At 43.9% G+C, this 18,164-nt stretch overlaps 1 protein-coding gene across 3 annotated transcripts; it reads right to left on the bottom strand.

Annotated features, from left to right (window-relative positions):
- Nucleotides 1-1,267: 1,267 nt before the first annotated feature.
- ZDHHC4 (zinc finger DHHC-type palmitoyltransferase 4) lies at nucleotides 1,268-14,910 on the bottom strand. Of its 3 annotated transcripts, none has more exons than XM_044303892.1 (7): nucleotides 14,828-14,910; nucleotides 13,605-13,734; nucleotides 10,146-10,207; nucleotides 8,232-8,410; nucleotides 7,926-8,051; nucleotides 6,068-6,312; nucleotides 1,268-2,392 (listed from the first exon to the last, which is right to left on the bottom strand). In XM_044303892.1, the coding sequence occupies exons 2-7, from the start codon at nucleotides 13,725-13,727 to the stop codon at nucleotides 2,252-2,254; spliced, it is 876 nt and encodes a 291-aa protein (XP_044159827.1). In that variant the 5' UTR covers nucleotides 13,728-13,734; nucleotides 14,828-14,910; the 3' UTR covers nucleotides 1,268-2,251. The 3 variants fall into 3 exon arrangements, with proteins under 3 accessions (XP_044159827.1, XP_044159825.1, XP_044159826.1); XM_044303890.1 differs by having other exon boundaries at nucleotides 1,268-2,361; XM_044303891.1 differs by having other exon boundaries at nucleotides 1,268-2,361; nucleotides 14,822-14,901.
- Nucleotides 14,911-18,164: the final 3,254 nt, after the last annotated feature.

Genomic DNA, 18,164 nt, shown 5'->3' with positions numbered 1-18,164 from the left:
CCAACCTGCGGCTCTCCAGCTGTTAAAAATCTACAACTCCCACCATGCCCTGCTGTAGGCAGTCTGGCCCTGCTGGGAGTTGTAGTTTTGCAACAGCTGGAGGTTGGTCATCCCTGCTCTATACCTAGGACAGTCACCCTCTCCTAAAAGGTTTCCGGTGTGCTGTCCTGCGTTGAGCACTAAGGAACGCGGCCTTGTACGTAGACACGGAACAATAGCGCTTGTATCTGTTAACTAACTCGTTCACTACATTAACCATTCCAGGGCTCTGTTCTGCATCACATATAAAAGTAATTGTAATTGATTTGGTTTTACTAAATAATAATTAAAAAATAAAAAAACATTTTCCATATGTAAAAGGTTGGTTACTGGTGTCGTGGATTAATAGATTTCAGTTTTCCCTTGTGTCAGTCTGATGGATGCATACTATATATCGCTTCCAAGACTAGATAACTTGGCTGGAGGTCTGTTCTTCAGTGAAATCAAACATAACTAAATTTGGATGCCTATTTCCACTGTTACTATTTAGAACAATTGAAGCCATATACAGACTGCCCTCTTGTGGCTGCTGAAATTATTACAAGACTCTTTTGTAACTGTAATACAGCCATATCAGGTAAATTAGGAAACACCGCAAACCATGCTTCTGCTTTCTTCCAGTTAGTAGGTTCCCATTATTCTCTGAGGATTGGGTGCCTATAAGAACTGCTTCTATTTAAAGGGGGTTTCCAGGCTCCTTAAAGTGAGGATCTATCCCCAGAATCGGTCATTAGAGGAAATGTTATTTAAAAAAATTGTATCTGACAGTTACAACCAGATAAAAAAAAAAAATTTTCTAATTGCAGATTTATTTATTCTATTTCCTGAACATGATTCTGGGGGCGGCCATCTTTCCTGAGCTGTTCATAACAGCATTAAGAAAATTGCATAATGGCAGCCCCAAGGGCCATGGACAGGAGGGGACCTCAGTGACTTCTATGGTGGAGTTTTTTTTTTAGGCATGCTCTGTGACCTGTGTCAAAGGTCATTGTACAGGGAGGGAATCGATAAGCTGTAATATCACCTATTGTGAATAGTGGATTCTGTCTTATCTGTACACAGAGGTGATATCTAGGCTTAAGTGAATCGGGTTTGGACTACTCTATTCAAAAGAAGATTCATTTGAAAACTTAGTTTGCAATAGGCGCTACGTACCGCAATAAAATGTATTGGCTCCACGGAGGCCTTGTTCTTCTCACCACAAGTAATGCGAGATTTGCTTAGTCTTGTGACGTCACGCTACAGTTTGGTTCTGCGCATAAATTACGGTTTCAAAATCCAAAACCGAACTGAGGCACAAACCCGATTTTATGAGCAGAGCCGAACTGTAACGTCACAGGCACGAGACTAAGCAAGTCTCGCGTTACTCGTGGCGAGAAGAACAAGGCCTCAGCAGAGCCAATACATTTTAACGCTGTCAGGAGCGCATTTTCTATAAACAAATCAAGTTCACTCAAGCCTAGCGATATTATTACAGATAAGCAGATAACTGCAGTAAAGTGATCTGTATAGACCAAGAAGTGGCGCCTATCATTAGGATTAGTGTCCAGTGGAAAAACTGCAGGATTTTATGGTTTTTGTTTAGATATAGTCATGGACAATTAAAAATCATCAAAAATTCTTTAAAACTATGTTAAACTTAAAAACCTGAGTTAAACTATAGGTCATTTTCTGACGCCACATTGCCTTTAATATTCCATTGGTGAAGGTCTGACACCCGGCACCCTTTGGCCCTGGGACTAGCACGGTCAATGGGACAGGAAGCACAGCGCCGGTCAAAGTGTAGTGGCCGCGCTGGGTTACTGGGGCATCTCCCATTCAGATCACTCAGAGGTAAGGTGCAGTAACCCAGAACGGCCACTACACTTTGAACGGCGCTGTGCTTCCGTCCCATGGCCAAAGGGTGCAGGGTGTCAGACCTTCACCTTTTGGCTTTTCATGGTATAAAGAACCTGGAAACCCCCTTTTAAAGTTGTTGCTAGATTAAGATTGAGGTGATAAATCCGTTCCACCCAGCTCATCTTTGTCATGGGAGACAGGTGGGGAAACCTCTTCTTGCAGTCCGTGGTGTGCAAACCAGAACCCTCATCTCTCCTTCTTGTAGAGGGTGTAAGGTTGGAATATTTCTTTCAGGTTACCCACAATCCCCCTTGAGAACCCTGTAGGAGAGCCCGGGATCCTCCTTGCTTTAAACCACTCATTGGTGGTCCGGTTAGTGATGGATAGATACCAGAGGAAGCAGGTGTACCCTCCTAAGAACAGGATCAGGAGGAACAGGAATCCCAGGGTGAAGACAATCCTTGGAAAAGTCAGGAACAAGTGCTGGGGAAGTAAAATAAAGATGTCGGTCAGGCTGAAGAGAAAGCAGAAAGGGTGTCAATCCGTAGCCACATATACAAGAAGCACGAGGCCTCATTCACACAAGCAGCTTTCAGGTCTGTATTTGAATGGTCAAAATCTATTGCTCCGGAGGAGGCAGCAATACATAGAAAGCCTACTGATTATAATGGGAATGGTGTAATGCTTTATCTGCCCTGTGGTGGCGCTGGAGGGGAATTAAACACTTCCTGACAGGCTCCCCAACAGATAACAGTTGGTCTCTGGGGGCCCCAGCAGCAGCTAAGCTTTGATATGGTCGTCATGGGACGATAAGTATTTTTCAGATCATCTACCCCTAGTTTGGGGTTGTAGGGAGGGGAAGTGGGATACGGACACCTGAGGCCCTACAATTAGCTTCCTGTATCTCAGGGTTCTACACCTTATAGGGAAGCATACAAGTCTATGTGTATCACACGGTTATGGCAGGGATGCATGTCTGATCGAGATGCTAGAACAGTCTGGGAGAGCAACAGGCTGGAAGATGGAACCGTGGATCTACCTGTTTATTGGTCAGTTGTTTTATCGCAGGATCGGCTCGCGTTGCCCGCGGTCGCTGGGTATTGTTTAAACCGCACTGCTTTAATCCCCGTGTTATTAGGATTATGAGTTCGTGTTACATAGAATGTGTCGGCAGATAAGAACCATTTGGCCCATCTAGTCTGCCCAATATACTGAATACTATGGATAGCCCCTGGCCCTATCTTATATGAAGGATGGCCGTATGCCTATCCCATGCATGCTTAACCTCCTCCACTGTATTTGCAGCTACCACTTCTGCAGGAAGGATATTCCATGCATCCACTACTCTCAGTAAAGTAATACTTCCTGATATTACTTTTAACCCTTTGCCCCTCTGATTTAAAACGATGTCCTCTTGTAGCAGTTTTTCTTCTTTTAAATATTCTCTCCTCTTTTACCTTGTTGATTCCCTTTATGTATTTAGCAGTTTCTGTCATATCCCCTCTGTCTCGTCTTTCTTCCAAGCTATACATGTTAAGGTCCTTTAATCTTTCCTGGTAAGTTTTATCCTGCAATCCATGTACTAGTTTAGTAGCTCTTCTCTGAACTCTCTCCAAAGTATCAATATCCTTCTGGAGATATGGTCTCCAGTACTGCGCACAATACTCCAGATGAGGTCTCACTAGAGCTCTGTAGAGCGGCATGAGTGCCTCCCTCTGTCTACTAGTAATGCCTCCCCCTATACACCCCAGCATTCTGCTAGCATTTCCTGCTGCTCTGTGACATGGTCTGCCTACCTTTAAGTCTTCTGAAATAATGACCCCTAAATCCCTTTCCTCAGATACTGAGGTTAGGACTGTATCACTGATTGTATATTCTGCTCTTGGGTTTTTACGTCCCAGGTGCATTATCTTGCACTTATCAACATTACATTTTAGTTGCCAGATTTTTGACCATTCAAATAGTTTTCCTAAATCCTTTTCCATTCGGTGTATCCCTCCAGGAACATCAGCAAAAATCTTTGCGTCATCAGCAAAAAGACACACCTTACCATCGAGGCCTTCTGCAATCTCGCCGATAAAGATATTAAACAATATGGGTCCCAGAACAGATCCCTGAGGTACCCCACTGGTAACAAGACCATGGTCTGAATATGCTCCATTGACTACAACCCTCTGTTGTCTGTCCCTCAGCCACTGCCTAATCCATTCAACAATATGGGAGTCCATTGTTTGTCTTTCGGAGACTCCCTTGACCAAGGAGTTCATGGCAGTTATGATAAGAGCATGGATAGGCCAGGCTCACCACTGAGTATACTCCAGTCACGCTGTGGGGGTCAGTGTGTTAATACACAAGCAGATTCCATTCAGTTGCTCTGATTCCAATATAGATCAGTATGGCAGATAGGTCTGCTTGAAATGTACAATATTCCAGGTGACGGTGCTAAAAGTAGCGACATATGTTCCCCCGCCGTACTCGGGTTAAGTGTTAAAACATGTATTGACATTTTTGGAGGCGTCACCAAACACTCCCGCGCTTATAATGGTGACAGGTCTTTGGTACGGGAATATAGAGGAAGAAAATCGCACTACCGTGGGGGAAGGACGGTGCTTTTAATTCAGTGGGTACTTTAGTCTCACACTTAATGGGGGGTAAGCCACCAAGTTATATTTTGGAGCTGAGCTCAGATACCCGGCCACCAGACAGTCTCCCGAGTATTCTTTTATTCCGTAAAGTTTGGCAAAAATTGAAAGATATCACAAATATCTCGGGTTGCACTGCGCTCACCCCGCTATGGAATCATAATGGTTTACCTGAGCTTAAAAAATTATTAGGCTTCGGGACGTGGAGGGATAAAGGAGTGACGTGGTTATCGCAATCCTATACCAATGGCACCCTTAAGAGCTTTGATCGTCTCAAGGAGGCGTTTAATATTGAGAACACCTGCGCTGGCCGTGCAGGGGAAGGTCACCGACATCACTATAAAAGCTTCTCTCCTAGCGGAACAGATAGAAGGGGAGGGAACACTAAAGGGGTCATCTCCACTTTTTATAAAGCGTTGCTCTCATTGTATCAGGATGCATGGGGTGCAGATGTGGGACCCTTAACTGACTAGGTTATCACTCTGCGAACCTCAGAGACTATCACAGCTCTATTTGGTCCATAGAGTATGTAGGACGCCCATGTTTCTTCAGAAGGTGGGACTGCGAGACACTTCTCAATGCCCTAAATGTGGTACTCAGGACGCACATATGATACATATGCTCTGGGAGTGTACGGCTTTGGGCCCCTTTTGGCGGGATGTCTTAGACATCATCCTTGAAGTATATAATATCAGAGTCCAGGCTAGTCCTTTACTTTGCATCCTGGGCCTCCTACAAGATGAAGCCGTGGAGGGAGTAGCTACTGGTAGATCACTATATAATGCCAGAAAACTGATTGCATTGGATCAGTACTGAAGTGCCTACCAAGGTGGAGGTTATTGCCCGTATGAACACGCTAATAGAGATGGAGGGAGGAATATATACCAAGAGAAATGCTTTTAAGAAATTTGAATCTATTTGGGGGCAGTGGGCATCAGCGCCAGGGCTACCGTCTGGGCGCCTTTTGCTTATGAGTGAGAGAAGTAACATTCTAAGATAAGGAGTTCAGAGGAAAGGGGGGTAAAACATTGTTACCAAAGAGGACAAACACTGGTATTATTATAACCACGGGTACAGTAAGATAAGAGAATGTTAAAGGTATAATCACTGCATTAGGTTAGGTGCGGTTCGGGGGGGGGGGGGGGTAAGGTTTGTTTCCATCTGTACGTAAATGTACAATTATCTTGTATTTCTTTATTAATATGTGCATTATCTGATACCCGAACCGGGTGTGTATACCTCTGATTTACTAAGGCATATATTTGTACTATTTATGTATATGAAAATAATAATAACCCAAAAAAAAAAATAATCGATTAAAAAAAATGCCAGGAGAGGGATTGATGGATTTCACAGTGAGCGGCGTTCTGCAGCCTGCTATGTAATAAAATGCATGCAGGCTGCAGAAGCCACATTATCCAAGATGTTCTACTAGAAACCCGTTTCAAAATCATTTTTAACCCCAGATACACACAATGCTATACAACTGGTGAAAGGTGGCAATAGCCTTTAACCTCCCTGCTATTTTGACCATGTCTCATACCTACCTGTATAACGTAAGCTAAGCTCGCAATCTCTTTGTGTCCCTCGCTGTCCACGTAGGCTGCAGTCATTATATGGGAGAGCAGCACCACCTGCAGGAGGAAGGCTGTCATCACAGCAGCTAAGGAGATGGCTGTGAGAGTCAGGCTCAGCAGGTATAGTAAGAAGTATCTGATATTCAGGGCTCCAATGCAGTTATTCACCCAAACACAGTGATGGTCAAACCGCTGGATACAGCTGCCACAGACACCTGCAAGGAAAAGCGCACGGAGGTAGTGACACACCTGTAGCCTCAAGCTTTTGGCTATAGTCTGCATAAGATGGATCAAAGCAAATTTTAATGCGCCTAAAGAAAGCTAGGGTGCTTGTACTTTACCTATATAAGTATTTTTGCAGCCGAATTCACGAGTGGATCCTAAATAAAGGGAAATGTTCTGCCTCTTGGAACCCCCAACCCTGCGGGATAGAGCGGTGGACAGCTAACGAAGGGCAGTTCTCACTCCAGCGTACCCGAACAGTCTACTAGCTTATTTCAATGACCACATGTAATACTACATCTCACCAATAGTGGCTGCTGCAGTTTAAGAGCTGATCACCAGGGGGACTGGACTGGTGGTGATCAGCTGATTAATGCCATCCGCATTTTTTTCATGGACCCATTGACTTTAATGGGTCTTGGACCACATTTTGCAGACCAGAATACGCCATGTTCTATAATTTGCAGAACGGACATACAGATGTGCATTATGCAGATTATAGAACATGTGCAATTCTGGTCTGCTAAATGCGGTCCACAGACCTACTGAATACAATGGATATGCAAGAAATGGCACACGGACGTCACCCGTATTTTGCGAACCCGCGCTTTCTTGACCAAAAAATACATATGGTCATCTGCCTGTTAACCAAGACTGGGGCTACACAGTGACATTAGACATAATGACTGTCTATAGCAGGCATCCTCAAACTGCGGCTCTCCAGCTGTTGCAAAACTACAACTCCCAGCATGCCCGAACAGCCTACAGGTATCAGCCCACAGCAGGGCATTGTGAGAGTTGTAGTTTTACATCAGCTGGAGGGCCGCAGTTTGAGGATGCCTGGTCTATAGTGTCGAAATGCGACATACTACTACTGTCACCTACAATCTAGACTTGGATTTAGTGTCGCAGTTTGCACACCCTTTTATGATTTTACCTGCCTGACTTGAATGCAAGTCGCATGGGACACACAACTCGGCTGCACCTTGGCTGTGTTTTTTTCTAAAATAGCCGTGAGACAGCAAATAGGAGACAAGTCGCTCATATTTTTTTTGTTGCACGACATTTTGCAGTGTAGCCCCAGGCCTAAGACCACATGCACACGGCCGTTGCTCGGCCCCCGCAGACGGATCCAGACCCATTTACCTTGATCCGTCCGCACCGCAAGAAAATAGAAGAAGTAAAAATTTTTTTGCAGTACGGAGAGAAACCCCACGGACGCACTCCGTGAATGGGTCCGCATCCATGATGCAGTGTGCACACGGCCGGTGCCCGTATATTGTGGACCCTTTGTTTTCCAGCCGCAATACGGGCCCGGCCGAGCAACGCCAGTGTACATGTGGCCTAATGGTTAGGTATTAAAAGGGATTGTCCAGGATTAGAAAAAACATGGCCGCTTTCTTCCAAAATTGGCACCACGCCTGTCTGTGCACCGGTTGTTTCTTATATTGTAGCTCAGCACATCTACGTCATTGGAGCAGAGCTGCAATACCAGGCGTAACCCATGAACAGCTGAGGCACCGGTTTTGGAAGATTTTTCTTTTACTCTCAAACAACCCCGATATAAATTCCTCAGGTTTGCGATTTGTAAATTCTAACTTCTCACCGCAATGCTTTGATCGTGCCGGTTTCATCAGGTCACAGGTCGGACACTTATTGCTGTGGTGAAACATAATCTCATCATACTTATAGACCCCAATACAAAGTGACTCATTCTGTGCGGTGACTCTTCCTAGAGAAAAAAACAAAAAAAAACGGAATCTTAAGATCCTAAGAATTTGAATTCCACTTTTCTCCAAGAGAATTAAAGTTTACATGCCGCTTGGTCCAATGTATTCAGTTTAGGTTAATCCCGGGGGTCCAGAGGAGGGCCCCTTTAAAGGGTATGTGTGTAAGTGACTGCAGCGAGTACCTGGGTCTGTGGTGCAGCACTTGTAGAAGTAGTACAGATTCCCCGTTATCAGAACATACGGCAGGAAAACCAACATCCAGTTCAGCTCCAGCTCTAGACTGTAGTCGAGAACCTCCCAGTTGTACTCCGCAAACACCAGCATATCCAGGATCAGGTGCAGGAACACAAAAGCCCCGCTCCTAAAACCAGAGAAGAAATGAATGACGAATCACAACATGGCCGCAGTTATGGTGCCGCAGGAGCTCATGGACTTCACGAGGATGAAATCGCAAGAACATATGAACATGACCGCCAGGCCTCACACACGCGGGTGGGTGTATTAAAGGGGGTTGTCCAGAATAATAAAAACCTGGCTGCTTTCTTCCAGAAACAGACCTGTACCTCTCTATGGGGTTGTGGCTTATATTTCAGCTGAACTGCTGTTAAAGCTGACCTGCAATACCACACGCAACCTGTGGACTGGTGTGGCACCGGTTTTGAAACTAATCAGCTATGTTTTGTTTGTTTTTTCTAAATCTGGAAACCGACTTTAGGGTACACGCCATGGATTTTCGTGCAACAAATCCGCAGTGTTGTACAGTATCAGCAAAGTGGATGAGGTTTTAAGGCGTCTCATTCACACGCTCCGCAAAAATCCAGCGCAAATTGACCAGTGGTGTGGATTTGATATCTGCAGCATACCGATTTATGCTCCGGACCTCCACCATGAATTTCACCCTTTGCAACGCAGAGGATGAAATCTGCAGCTATTTCTATTTTACAGCTAAAACGTACACATAATTCAGGCACTTTGTGCCAAAATTTGCAGCAGACTTTTTAAATACTCACTCCTCCCCTCCAGACCTGTGGAATCAAGCATGCGTACCTGCTACTCACCACTCGGTTCTGGCTTTCTCAGCCCACTTCTCCCTTTTCTATGATCCAATCCTCACTCCAGTGCAGATAGGGGTTACGTGCACTGCTGCAGCCAATGACCGACCGCAGCGGTCAGCGCCGGAATTTTACATGCGAGGGCTTACTGGTGAAGACAGAGGTGGACTATAGGAGCTGGAACCGAGCATCAGGGAACTGGTAAGTATGCTTGACTCACACAGATCTGGCGTGGAGGGAGGGTCCTTTAAAAACGTACAAAAAACCCTGCACAACCCCTTTAAAGAGGATCTGACAATTGTGCAAAAGTGAACGATTTCTTAAAGGAGTTCTCAAGGAATTAAAAAAATGAAAATACTTAAAATATTACTTTATTATAAATATGTTCCCAAATACCTTTCATGACCTATAGTGGCTTATTTGTCTGGGGAGCAATCATTAGTAGAAATTAAAAATGGCCGCCATCCTATTAGTTCACACAAAACCTGTCCTAATCACACAGGAGGACAAGTTACTTCACTGAGGTATAGAGCTGCCTCATCCTCCTCTCTACTCGTCCAGGATTATGATCCTGAATACAGCTGATAAAAGGAATCTCTGTAGGAATGGAGGTCATGAGGAGACATGAAGTACAGAGAGGAGGGTGGGGGTAATGAGCAGCAGCTCTTGTATGCAGTCTCCATTACCGCAGTCTGTCCTCTCTGTACTTCGTGTCTCCTCATGAACTCCATTCCTAGAGATTTAGCTGAAGATCTTATCATCTGTATTCAGGATCATAATCCCTCACAAGTAGAGCAGAGAGGAGACATGTCCTCCTGTGTGATTAGGACAGGTTTTGTGTGAACTGATGGGACGGCGGCCATTTTATTTCTCCTAATGATTGCTCCCCAGACAAAACAAGCCTTTGAAACTAATGAAAGATATTTGGGAATATATTTATAATAAAGTAATATTTAAGTATTTTCATTTTCTTGAATCCTGGAGAACCCCTTTAAAGTATTATATACAATATAGGTGTGTTCTAGGGAGGAATATGTTACTCACCTGGTGTGGAAGCAGCTGCTGATGCATCTCTGAAGCCATGTCGGGGACACAAGGGAAATGACCTGCAAAATAAACCACTTCAGCCGAATGTATAGAAAGGGAAGAACAGGAATCTCTGTTATAATTTAAGGGACACCAACCTCAAACACATACAATAAAAGGTTTTAGAAAGATAGAGACTCCTGGAATCCAGACTGATACAGGCGATTGTTACATTGAATGAAAATGTAACAGATCTTCACCAGTTTTCAGCTGCTGGATGTCAATAATGAATATATTCCTATACTGACAGTAAGCAGAGATCTTGTCAATGAAAGAAAACTGAAACTTCTAAGAAAGTTGGAGAACGTTTTAATGCACATTGGTTATAGGTGTTGGAGAACTTGAGGGGATCCAAATCACCAAATACACTGATGTCTCCATCTACCGGTAGGATGTAGATATTGATGTACAGTGGATATAAAAAGTCTACACACCCCTGTTAAAATGTCAGGTTTCTGTGATGTAAAAAAATGAGACAAAGATAAATCATTTCAGAACTTTTTCCACCTTTAATGTGACCTATAAACTGTACAACTCAATTGAAAAACAAACTGAAATCTTTTAGGTGGAGGGAAGAAAAAATATAAAACTAAAATAATGTGGTTGCATAAGTGTGCACACCCTCTTATAACTGGGGATGTCGCTGTGTTCAGAATTAAGCAATCACATTCATAATCCTGTTAAATAGGAGTCAGCATACACCGGCCATCGTGTAAAGTGCCTCTGATTAAAGCTCCGCTGCTCTAGTTGGTCTTTCCTGAAATTTTCTTAGTCGCCTCCAGAAGCCATGGTCCACAGAGAGCTTCCAAAGCTTCAGAGGGATCTCATTGTTAGAAGGTATCAGTCAGGAGAAGGGGACAAAAGAATTTCCAAGGCATTAGATCTACCATGGAACACAGTGGAGACTGTCATCATCAAGTGGAGAAAATATGGCACAACAGTGACATCACCAAGAACTGGAAATTGATGAAAAGATGAGAAGAAAACTGGTCTGGGAGGCGACCAAGAGGCCTACAGCAACATTAAAGGAGCTGCAGGAATATCTGGCAAGTCCTGGCTGTGTGGTCCATGTGCCAACAATCTCCCGTATTCTTCATATGTCTGGGCTATGGGGTAGAGCGGCAAGACGAAAGCCTTTTCATACGATGAAAAACATCCAAGCCAGGCTACATTGTGCAAAAACACATCTGAAGTCTCCCAAAAGCTGTGTGAAAAGGTGTTCTGGTCTGATGAAACCAAGGTTGAGCTTTTTGGCCATAATTCCAAAAGATATGTTTGGCGCAAAAACAACGCTGCACATCACCAAAAGAACCCCATCCCCACAGTGAAGCATGGCGGTGGCAGCATCATGCCAAGGGGCTGTTCTTCTTCAGCTGGAACTGGGGCCTTAGTTAAGCTAAAGGGAATTATGAACAGTTCCAAATACCAGTCAATATTGGCACAAAACCTTCCGGCTTCTGCTAGAAAGCTGAACATGAAGAGGAACTTCATCTTTCAGCATGACAACGACCCAAAGCATACATCCAAATCAACCAAGGAATGGCTTCACCAGAAGAAGATGAAAGTTTTGGAATGGCCCAGCCAGAGCCCAGACCTGAATCCGATTGACAATCTGTGGGGTGATCTGAAGAGGGCTGTGCCCAGGAGATGCCCTCGCAATCTGCCAGATTTGGAGTGTTTTTGCAAAGAAGAGTGGGCAAATCTTGTCAAGTCAAAATGTGCCATGCTGATAGACTCCTACCCAGCGCTGTAATAAAATCAAAAGGTGCTTCAACAAAGTATTAGTTTAAGGGTGTGCACACTTATGCAACCATATTTTATTTTTATATTTTTCTCTTCCCTCTACCTAAAAAGATTTCAGTTTGTTTTTCAATTGAGTTGTACAGTTTATAGGTCACATTAAAGGGCTTCTGTCACCCCACTAAAGTCATATATTTTTTTTTGGCTACTTAAATTCCTTATACTGCGATATATCAATATATAATGCTCTTACTCATTGTCGTTCAGCAGTTTCTTCAAAAAACGGACTTTTATAATATGTAAATTACCTCTCTACCATCAAGTAGGGCGGTTACTTGCTGGTAGCCGCCGCATGCTCCTTTCATAAAGACGCCCCCTCCTCATGTTGATTGACAGGGCCAGCGAATGCGCTCGTCCTCTGGCTAGCCCTGTCTGCGTTCAAAATCTGGCGCCTGCGCCGTACCGGTCTTCAGTCGGCGCAGGCGCACTGAGAGGAGGGCGCTCGCTCGGCCGCTCCTTCCTCAGTTCGCCTGCGCTGGGTGTAGATGTGACGTGACATCATCGGCGCAGGTGCATGGAGGATGGAGCGGCCGAGCGAGCGTCCTCCTTTCAGTGCGCCTGCGCCGACTGAAGACAGGTAATTTACATATTATAAAAGTCCGTTTTTTTTAAGAAACTGTTGAACGGAAAGGAGTAAGAACATTATATATTGATATATCGCAGTATAAGGAATTTAAGTAGCCCAAAAAAATATATATGACTTTAGTGGGGTGACAGAAGCCCTTTAAAGGTGTAAAAAGTTCTGAAATGATTTATCTTTGTCATTTTTTTACATCACAGAAACCTGACATTTTAACAGGGGTGTGTAGACTTTTTATATCCACTGTAGATGGTGATTTGGATACACACAAGGTCTCCAAGACAACTTAGCACCCGAGTAAAATCTGAATGGTACAGGTTGGAATCCCTCAGTAGTGCAGCCTCGCGCTTTGGGCCTGTAATGTCAAGTGATCATATCACAGAACACGAGTTCAGCTGGGCATGCAGATTATATTAACGTCAGGTGAAGTTGGTGTGACTGGCCGACCATCTAATGTGTATGCGCCCCCCCCCCCCAACAGCAGATATCGGGGGCGATAAGGATCCGACAGTTGGATTTCAACATGTCTGATCATCGCTGCCAAAAGTGTCTAGCAGCAGCTTATTCCCTCTCCCCATTGAGTACACATGCATGCTCGACCGATATAATAAAACAGTTTTTGCGTTCTCAAAGGGGTTTTCCAGCCTAGGAGCCGACAATCCCAATGCACCTAACGCATGCCCCATTAAAAAATAAAAAACACCTGTGTGCGGTCCTGCCGTGCCCACAATGCCGCTAGTTCCCGCAGGGCCAGAAACTAGCTTGGTCCCATAACCGCTTCTGCCCATTACAGGCCTCAGAGGTCACATCTGCTTGAACAGCAGCGATCACAGGACCAACCCACTGCGGGAACCGTAAGTGGCAAGGAATGGGGCAGCTGCGCAGGCATGGCAGGACCACAAACAGTGTTTACTTTAATATTTTATATAACAACTCCTTTAATATTTAGGAATCCTTTATAAATCCTGCAAAAGTACTGGATCGGGATGAATCGTCTTGAGCTACTGCCTTATGACCACGAAGAAGGGCCAACTCACCCGCTCTGCTCTCTGGAGGGCACTGTCCAAACCGCTGCTGGATCTTCCAGACAAGAGGCAGAAGACAGAAACACAAAGAACGAGGAAAAACACATAGAGGATGAAAAGCCACAGAAAGTCCATGCTGGGTCTAGAATTAAACACAATGTAGGTTAGTGCTGCACTGTACATACTGTGACAGAAACCATACAGACCTGACCAAATAACCCGCCAGACCACCCTGCCCCTACAGCCACGACAACCCCTGTCCATGTCCCCTCTCCTGACATGTCTGCTTTAGTAACTACTTTCATTCCCCATGTAATAGTCTGGATTATATATTCTTCTGACACTGTGTCATACCGTTCCTTCATTATTCCTAAAAAGAAGTTATCATTATTTTACTAGTAGATTACAGTGAAGCTTCAGGAGGGTGAAACCAGTTCACGGTGTGTCCCCGACACTGGCAGCACTGATTGGATATTGTCATTGTACAGGGACACACCTCCAACTGGTAACACCCATCTGGACCTTCACTGCAAAATGCTAGCAATTCATTCATACGTTCTAAAAGGAATAGTAGAGGAACAGCACAACACAGAGTTCTAAGAATAGATGCTCCAGAATTTTTATTACATGGGGGATGCAAGCAGTTACTAAAGCAGACCTGTCAGGAGAGGGGACGGGTCCTCATTTAAGCCAAATGGACCCCACTCAGCCAACACACGCAACTTGTATTGTGATCTATGATGACAGACGCTTGCAACTCGTGACCTGCAACCAAAAGTGCAACAATGTTGTATTTCGTGTGACCGTCACAATACGACACAGTCACGTCCCCTTCTAGATCATGCCTTTCCAACACAATTGCATGGCCACTCTATTTAAAAGCCCCATCCAAATCCTGTGGGGATTGGTTCAGCCACATGCAGCTGCTGCAACATAAGGGCCTGGCCTTTAAAAGGGTTTTATGAGGTTGGTGCCACTCTTGACCACAGGCTGTGTCTGGTATTGCAGAAGAGCTCAATCCACTTGAATGGAGCTGAGTTGCAATTCTCCACACAGCCTTATGGACAAGGGTGGCGCTGCTGCGGGACAAAAGCAGCCATGCTATTGCAAAATCACACAGAGAACCCTGCAAACAGCCCCACATAGCTCAGCTTCCAGTGTTACGGGGGAAGACCAACGAGCAGTGTCATAGGAATATCGCCCATAATAACACACAAATTATTACAAACCCTCACATGTGTCACTGTCATCACACCACAAACGTCTTATTCAGCCAGCGACACACATGAACACAGGGCGCAGACATCTTGGCAAACCCGGAAGAGGAGCCAAGGCGGCGGCTTCAGTTCATACAACAGAACGCCGATACAGGGAGGTTCAGACTTCTAAGCTAAGCGCCGAGCCAGAGCGTCGATGGTCTACCTGAGCGCCGAGGCAGTGGCCCAGCCATTTGTAATCGAGCGCACAACGACAGGGGTTGCGAGATGCAGCAGGTAGCGGGAATAAATGTCTGTTTATAAACATGGCGACAGTGGGGTTCTCAAATTTGGGTCTGAGTACACAATATCAAGTATAAAAAGTATAGATATTAAGTGGTAGAACCTAATTTTTATGAAATAATCTGTTTATCTACCTGGAAACCATCAACAAGTAGGAGCTGCAATTGATGATAACATACCATACATACTTAAAGATGGCAGACTGTAGTCAGGAGCACAAGATAGCCATGTGCAAAGCCAGCTATAATACTGGCGTTGGGGTGTACACAGCTTAGTGCCATAGTGCCCTCATGGCTGTAGCGGAGTACTGTCCGCTGCTATTACAATTCCCTTAGTGACACTCGGCGCTTGTGTGTGCGTCCCCGGACACCTGAGTCTCTTATCTAAGAGTGACATCTTCATCTTCTCACGTTACCTTTGCTGCAGACAAAAATACACTTGATAAAAGACGTAGCAGAACAATAACTCGTCTCCTGTCACACATAGCGCCAAGTATTCCAGCATCAGATCCAAATCAAGTCTTATCGTACTTTATGACAGATGGGTTTACTTACCATGCTGGCATAGATCCGAATAGTTAAAATAGTAAATTCATACTGCCTGACGTCGCCACTAGAGGGAGCTTACTGAGTACTTGTTGTAAACTCCCCTGGTAATGCCTGCAGGCCGCCAGAGGGCTATATTTTAATGGGCCTTTCTGTAAAATATAATTACTGTAATAATAACTACTGCCAGCTATGTACAGGAATATAACTACTATAATACTGCTCCTATGTACAGGAATATAACTACTATAATACTGCTCCTATGTACAAGAATATGACTACTATAATACTGCTCCTATGTACAAGAATATAACTACTATAATACTGCCCCTATGTACAAGAATATAACTACTATAATACTGCCTCCTATGTACAAGAATATAACTACTATAATACTGCTCCTATGTACAAGAATATAACTACTATAATACTGCCCCTATGTACAAGAATATAACTACTATAATACTGCCTCCTATGTACAAGAATATAACTACTATAATACTGCCTCCTATGTACAAGAATATAACTACTATAATACTGCCTCCTATGTACAAGAATATAACTACTATAATACTGCTCCTATGTACAAGAATATAACTACTATAATACTGCTCCTATGTACAGGAATATAACTACTATAATACTGTCTCCTATGTGCAAAAATATAACTACTATAATACTGCCCCTATGTACAAGAATATAACTACTATAATACTGCTCCTAAGTAGAAGAATATAACTACTATAATACTGCTCCTATGTACAAGAATATAACTACTATAATACTGCTCCTATGTACAAGAATATAACTACTATAATACTGTTCCTATGTACAAGAATATAACTACTATAATACTGCTCCTATGTACAAGAATATAACTACTATAATACTGCCTCCTATGTATAAGAATATAACTACTATAATACTGCCTCCTATGTATAAGAATATAACTACTATAATACTGCTCCTATGTACAAGAATATAACTACTATAATACTGCTCCTATGTACAAGAATATAACTACTATAATACTGTTCCTATGTACGAGAATATAACTACTATAATACTGCTCCTATGTACAAGAATATAACTACTATAATACTGCTCCTAAGTAGAAGAATATAACTACTATAATACTGCCACCTATGTACAAGAATATAACTACTATAATACTGCTCCTATGTACAAGAATATAACTACTATAATACTGCTCCTATGTACAAGAATATAACTACTATAATACTGCTCCTATGTACAAGAATATAACTACTATAATACTGCCTCCTATGTACAAGAATATAACTACTATAATACTGCTCCTATGTACAAGAATATAACTACTATAATACTGCTCCTATGTACAAGAATATAACTACTATAATACTGCTCCTATGTACAAGAATATAACTACTATATTACTGCTCCTATGTACAAGAATATAACTACTATAATACTGCTCCTATGTACAAGAATATAACTACTATAATACCGCCCCCTGTGGACATGAAGCTGTGGTCTTGCTGCCCATATATCTGTGCAGGGTCCTAGTTTCTGGCACTGCTCCCCTCCCTGTCAGCAGCATATCACTCAAGCTTCCTTCCTAATGAATGGTTGATTGGGTTTCAAGGCAACCAGAGCGCTTGTTATAGAAACTCCCTTCTCTCCGGGGTGTAATTGATACAAAACCCGCGCTGTTCTTCTACTACTCAGGCACTCGGAGCCTCTCTGCTCCCTGGTCCTGGAGTCCTGCAGGTAAGACATGGAGGTCACCTCCTGGAGAGATGATTGCAGGTCTTAGAGGGTCTCTGTCCCAGTCTTCAGCTTAGTGTGGTAGGTGCTATGTGGACACAGTGGGAGGCATTTTAACATGGACACTATGGCAGGTACTGTGTGGGGTTTGGGACAGGCACTGTCTTAGGGGCTCTGTGGCATGTACTCTGGTTACTTTGACAGAGACTATCATGGGGCACTGTGGTGGGTACTCTTGGTAGTTTGACAGGCACTATTATAGGGTGCACTGTAGTAGGTACATTAGGTACTTTGACAGGAACTATCATGGGGCACTGTGGTGGGTACTCTGGGTACTTTGACAGGCACTATCATAGGGGCACTGTGGCAGGTACTCTAGGTACTTTGACAGGTAGTATCATAGGGTCACTGTGGTAGGTACTCTGGGTTCTTTGACAGGCACTATTATAGGGGACACTGTGCCAGCTACTCTGGGTACTTTGACAGGTACTATCATAGGCACTGAGGCATTTACTGAGTACTTTGACAGGCACTATTAAAGGGGGCACTATGGTAGGTACTCTGGGTACTTTGACAGACTGTATTATAGGGGCACTGTGGCAGGTACTTTGACAGGCACTATGGCAGGTTTTCTGGGTACTTTGACAGGCACTGTGATGGGGCATTGTGGTAGATACTCTGGGCACTTTGACAGGCACTATCATGGGGCATTGTGGTAGGTACTCTGGGTACTTTAACAGGCACTAACATGGGGCATTGTTGTAGGTACTCTGACAGTT

The sequence above is a fragment of the Bufo gargarizans genome, chromosome 8, assembly GCF_014858855.1.
Source record: "Bufo gargarizans isolate SCDJY-AF-19 chromosome 8, ASM1485885v1, whole genome shotgun sequence".
Lineage (NCBI taxonomy): Eukaryota > Metazoa > Chordata > Amphibia > Anura > Bufonidae > Bufo > Bufo gargarizans.
The sequence above is the reverse complement of the archived record's forward strand: the minus strand, read 5'-3'. Positions and strand labels throughout refer to the sequence as shown.

Excerpts from the sequence above, each read along its gene's own strand:
- ZDHHC4 (XM_044303890.1), bottom strand. The coding sequence starts at position 13,727 with ATGGACTTTCTGTGGCTTTTCATCCTCTATGTGTTTTTCCTCGTTCTT. Across the intron at positions 8,411-10,145 it reads AGCAGCTGCTTCCACACCAG|GAGCGGGGCTTTTGTGTTCC; the intron begins GTGAGTAACATA and ends CTCTGGTTTTAG. Across the intron at positions 8,052-8,231 it reads GTGCTGCACCACAGACCCAG|GAAGAGTCACCGCACAGAAT; the intron begins GTACTCGCTGCA and ends TTTTTTCTCTAG.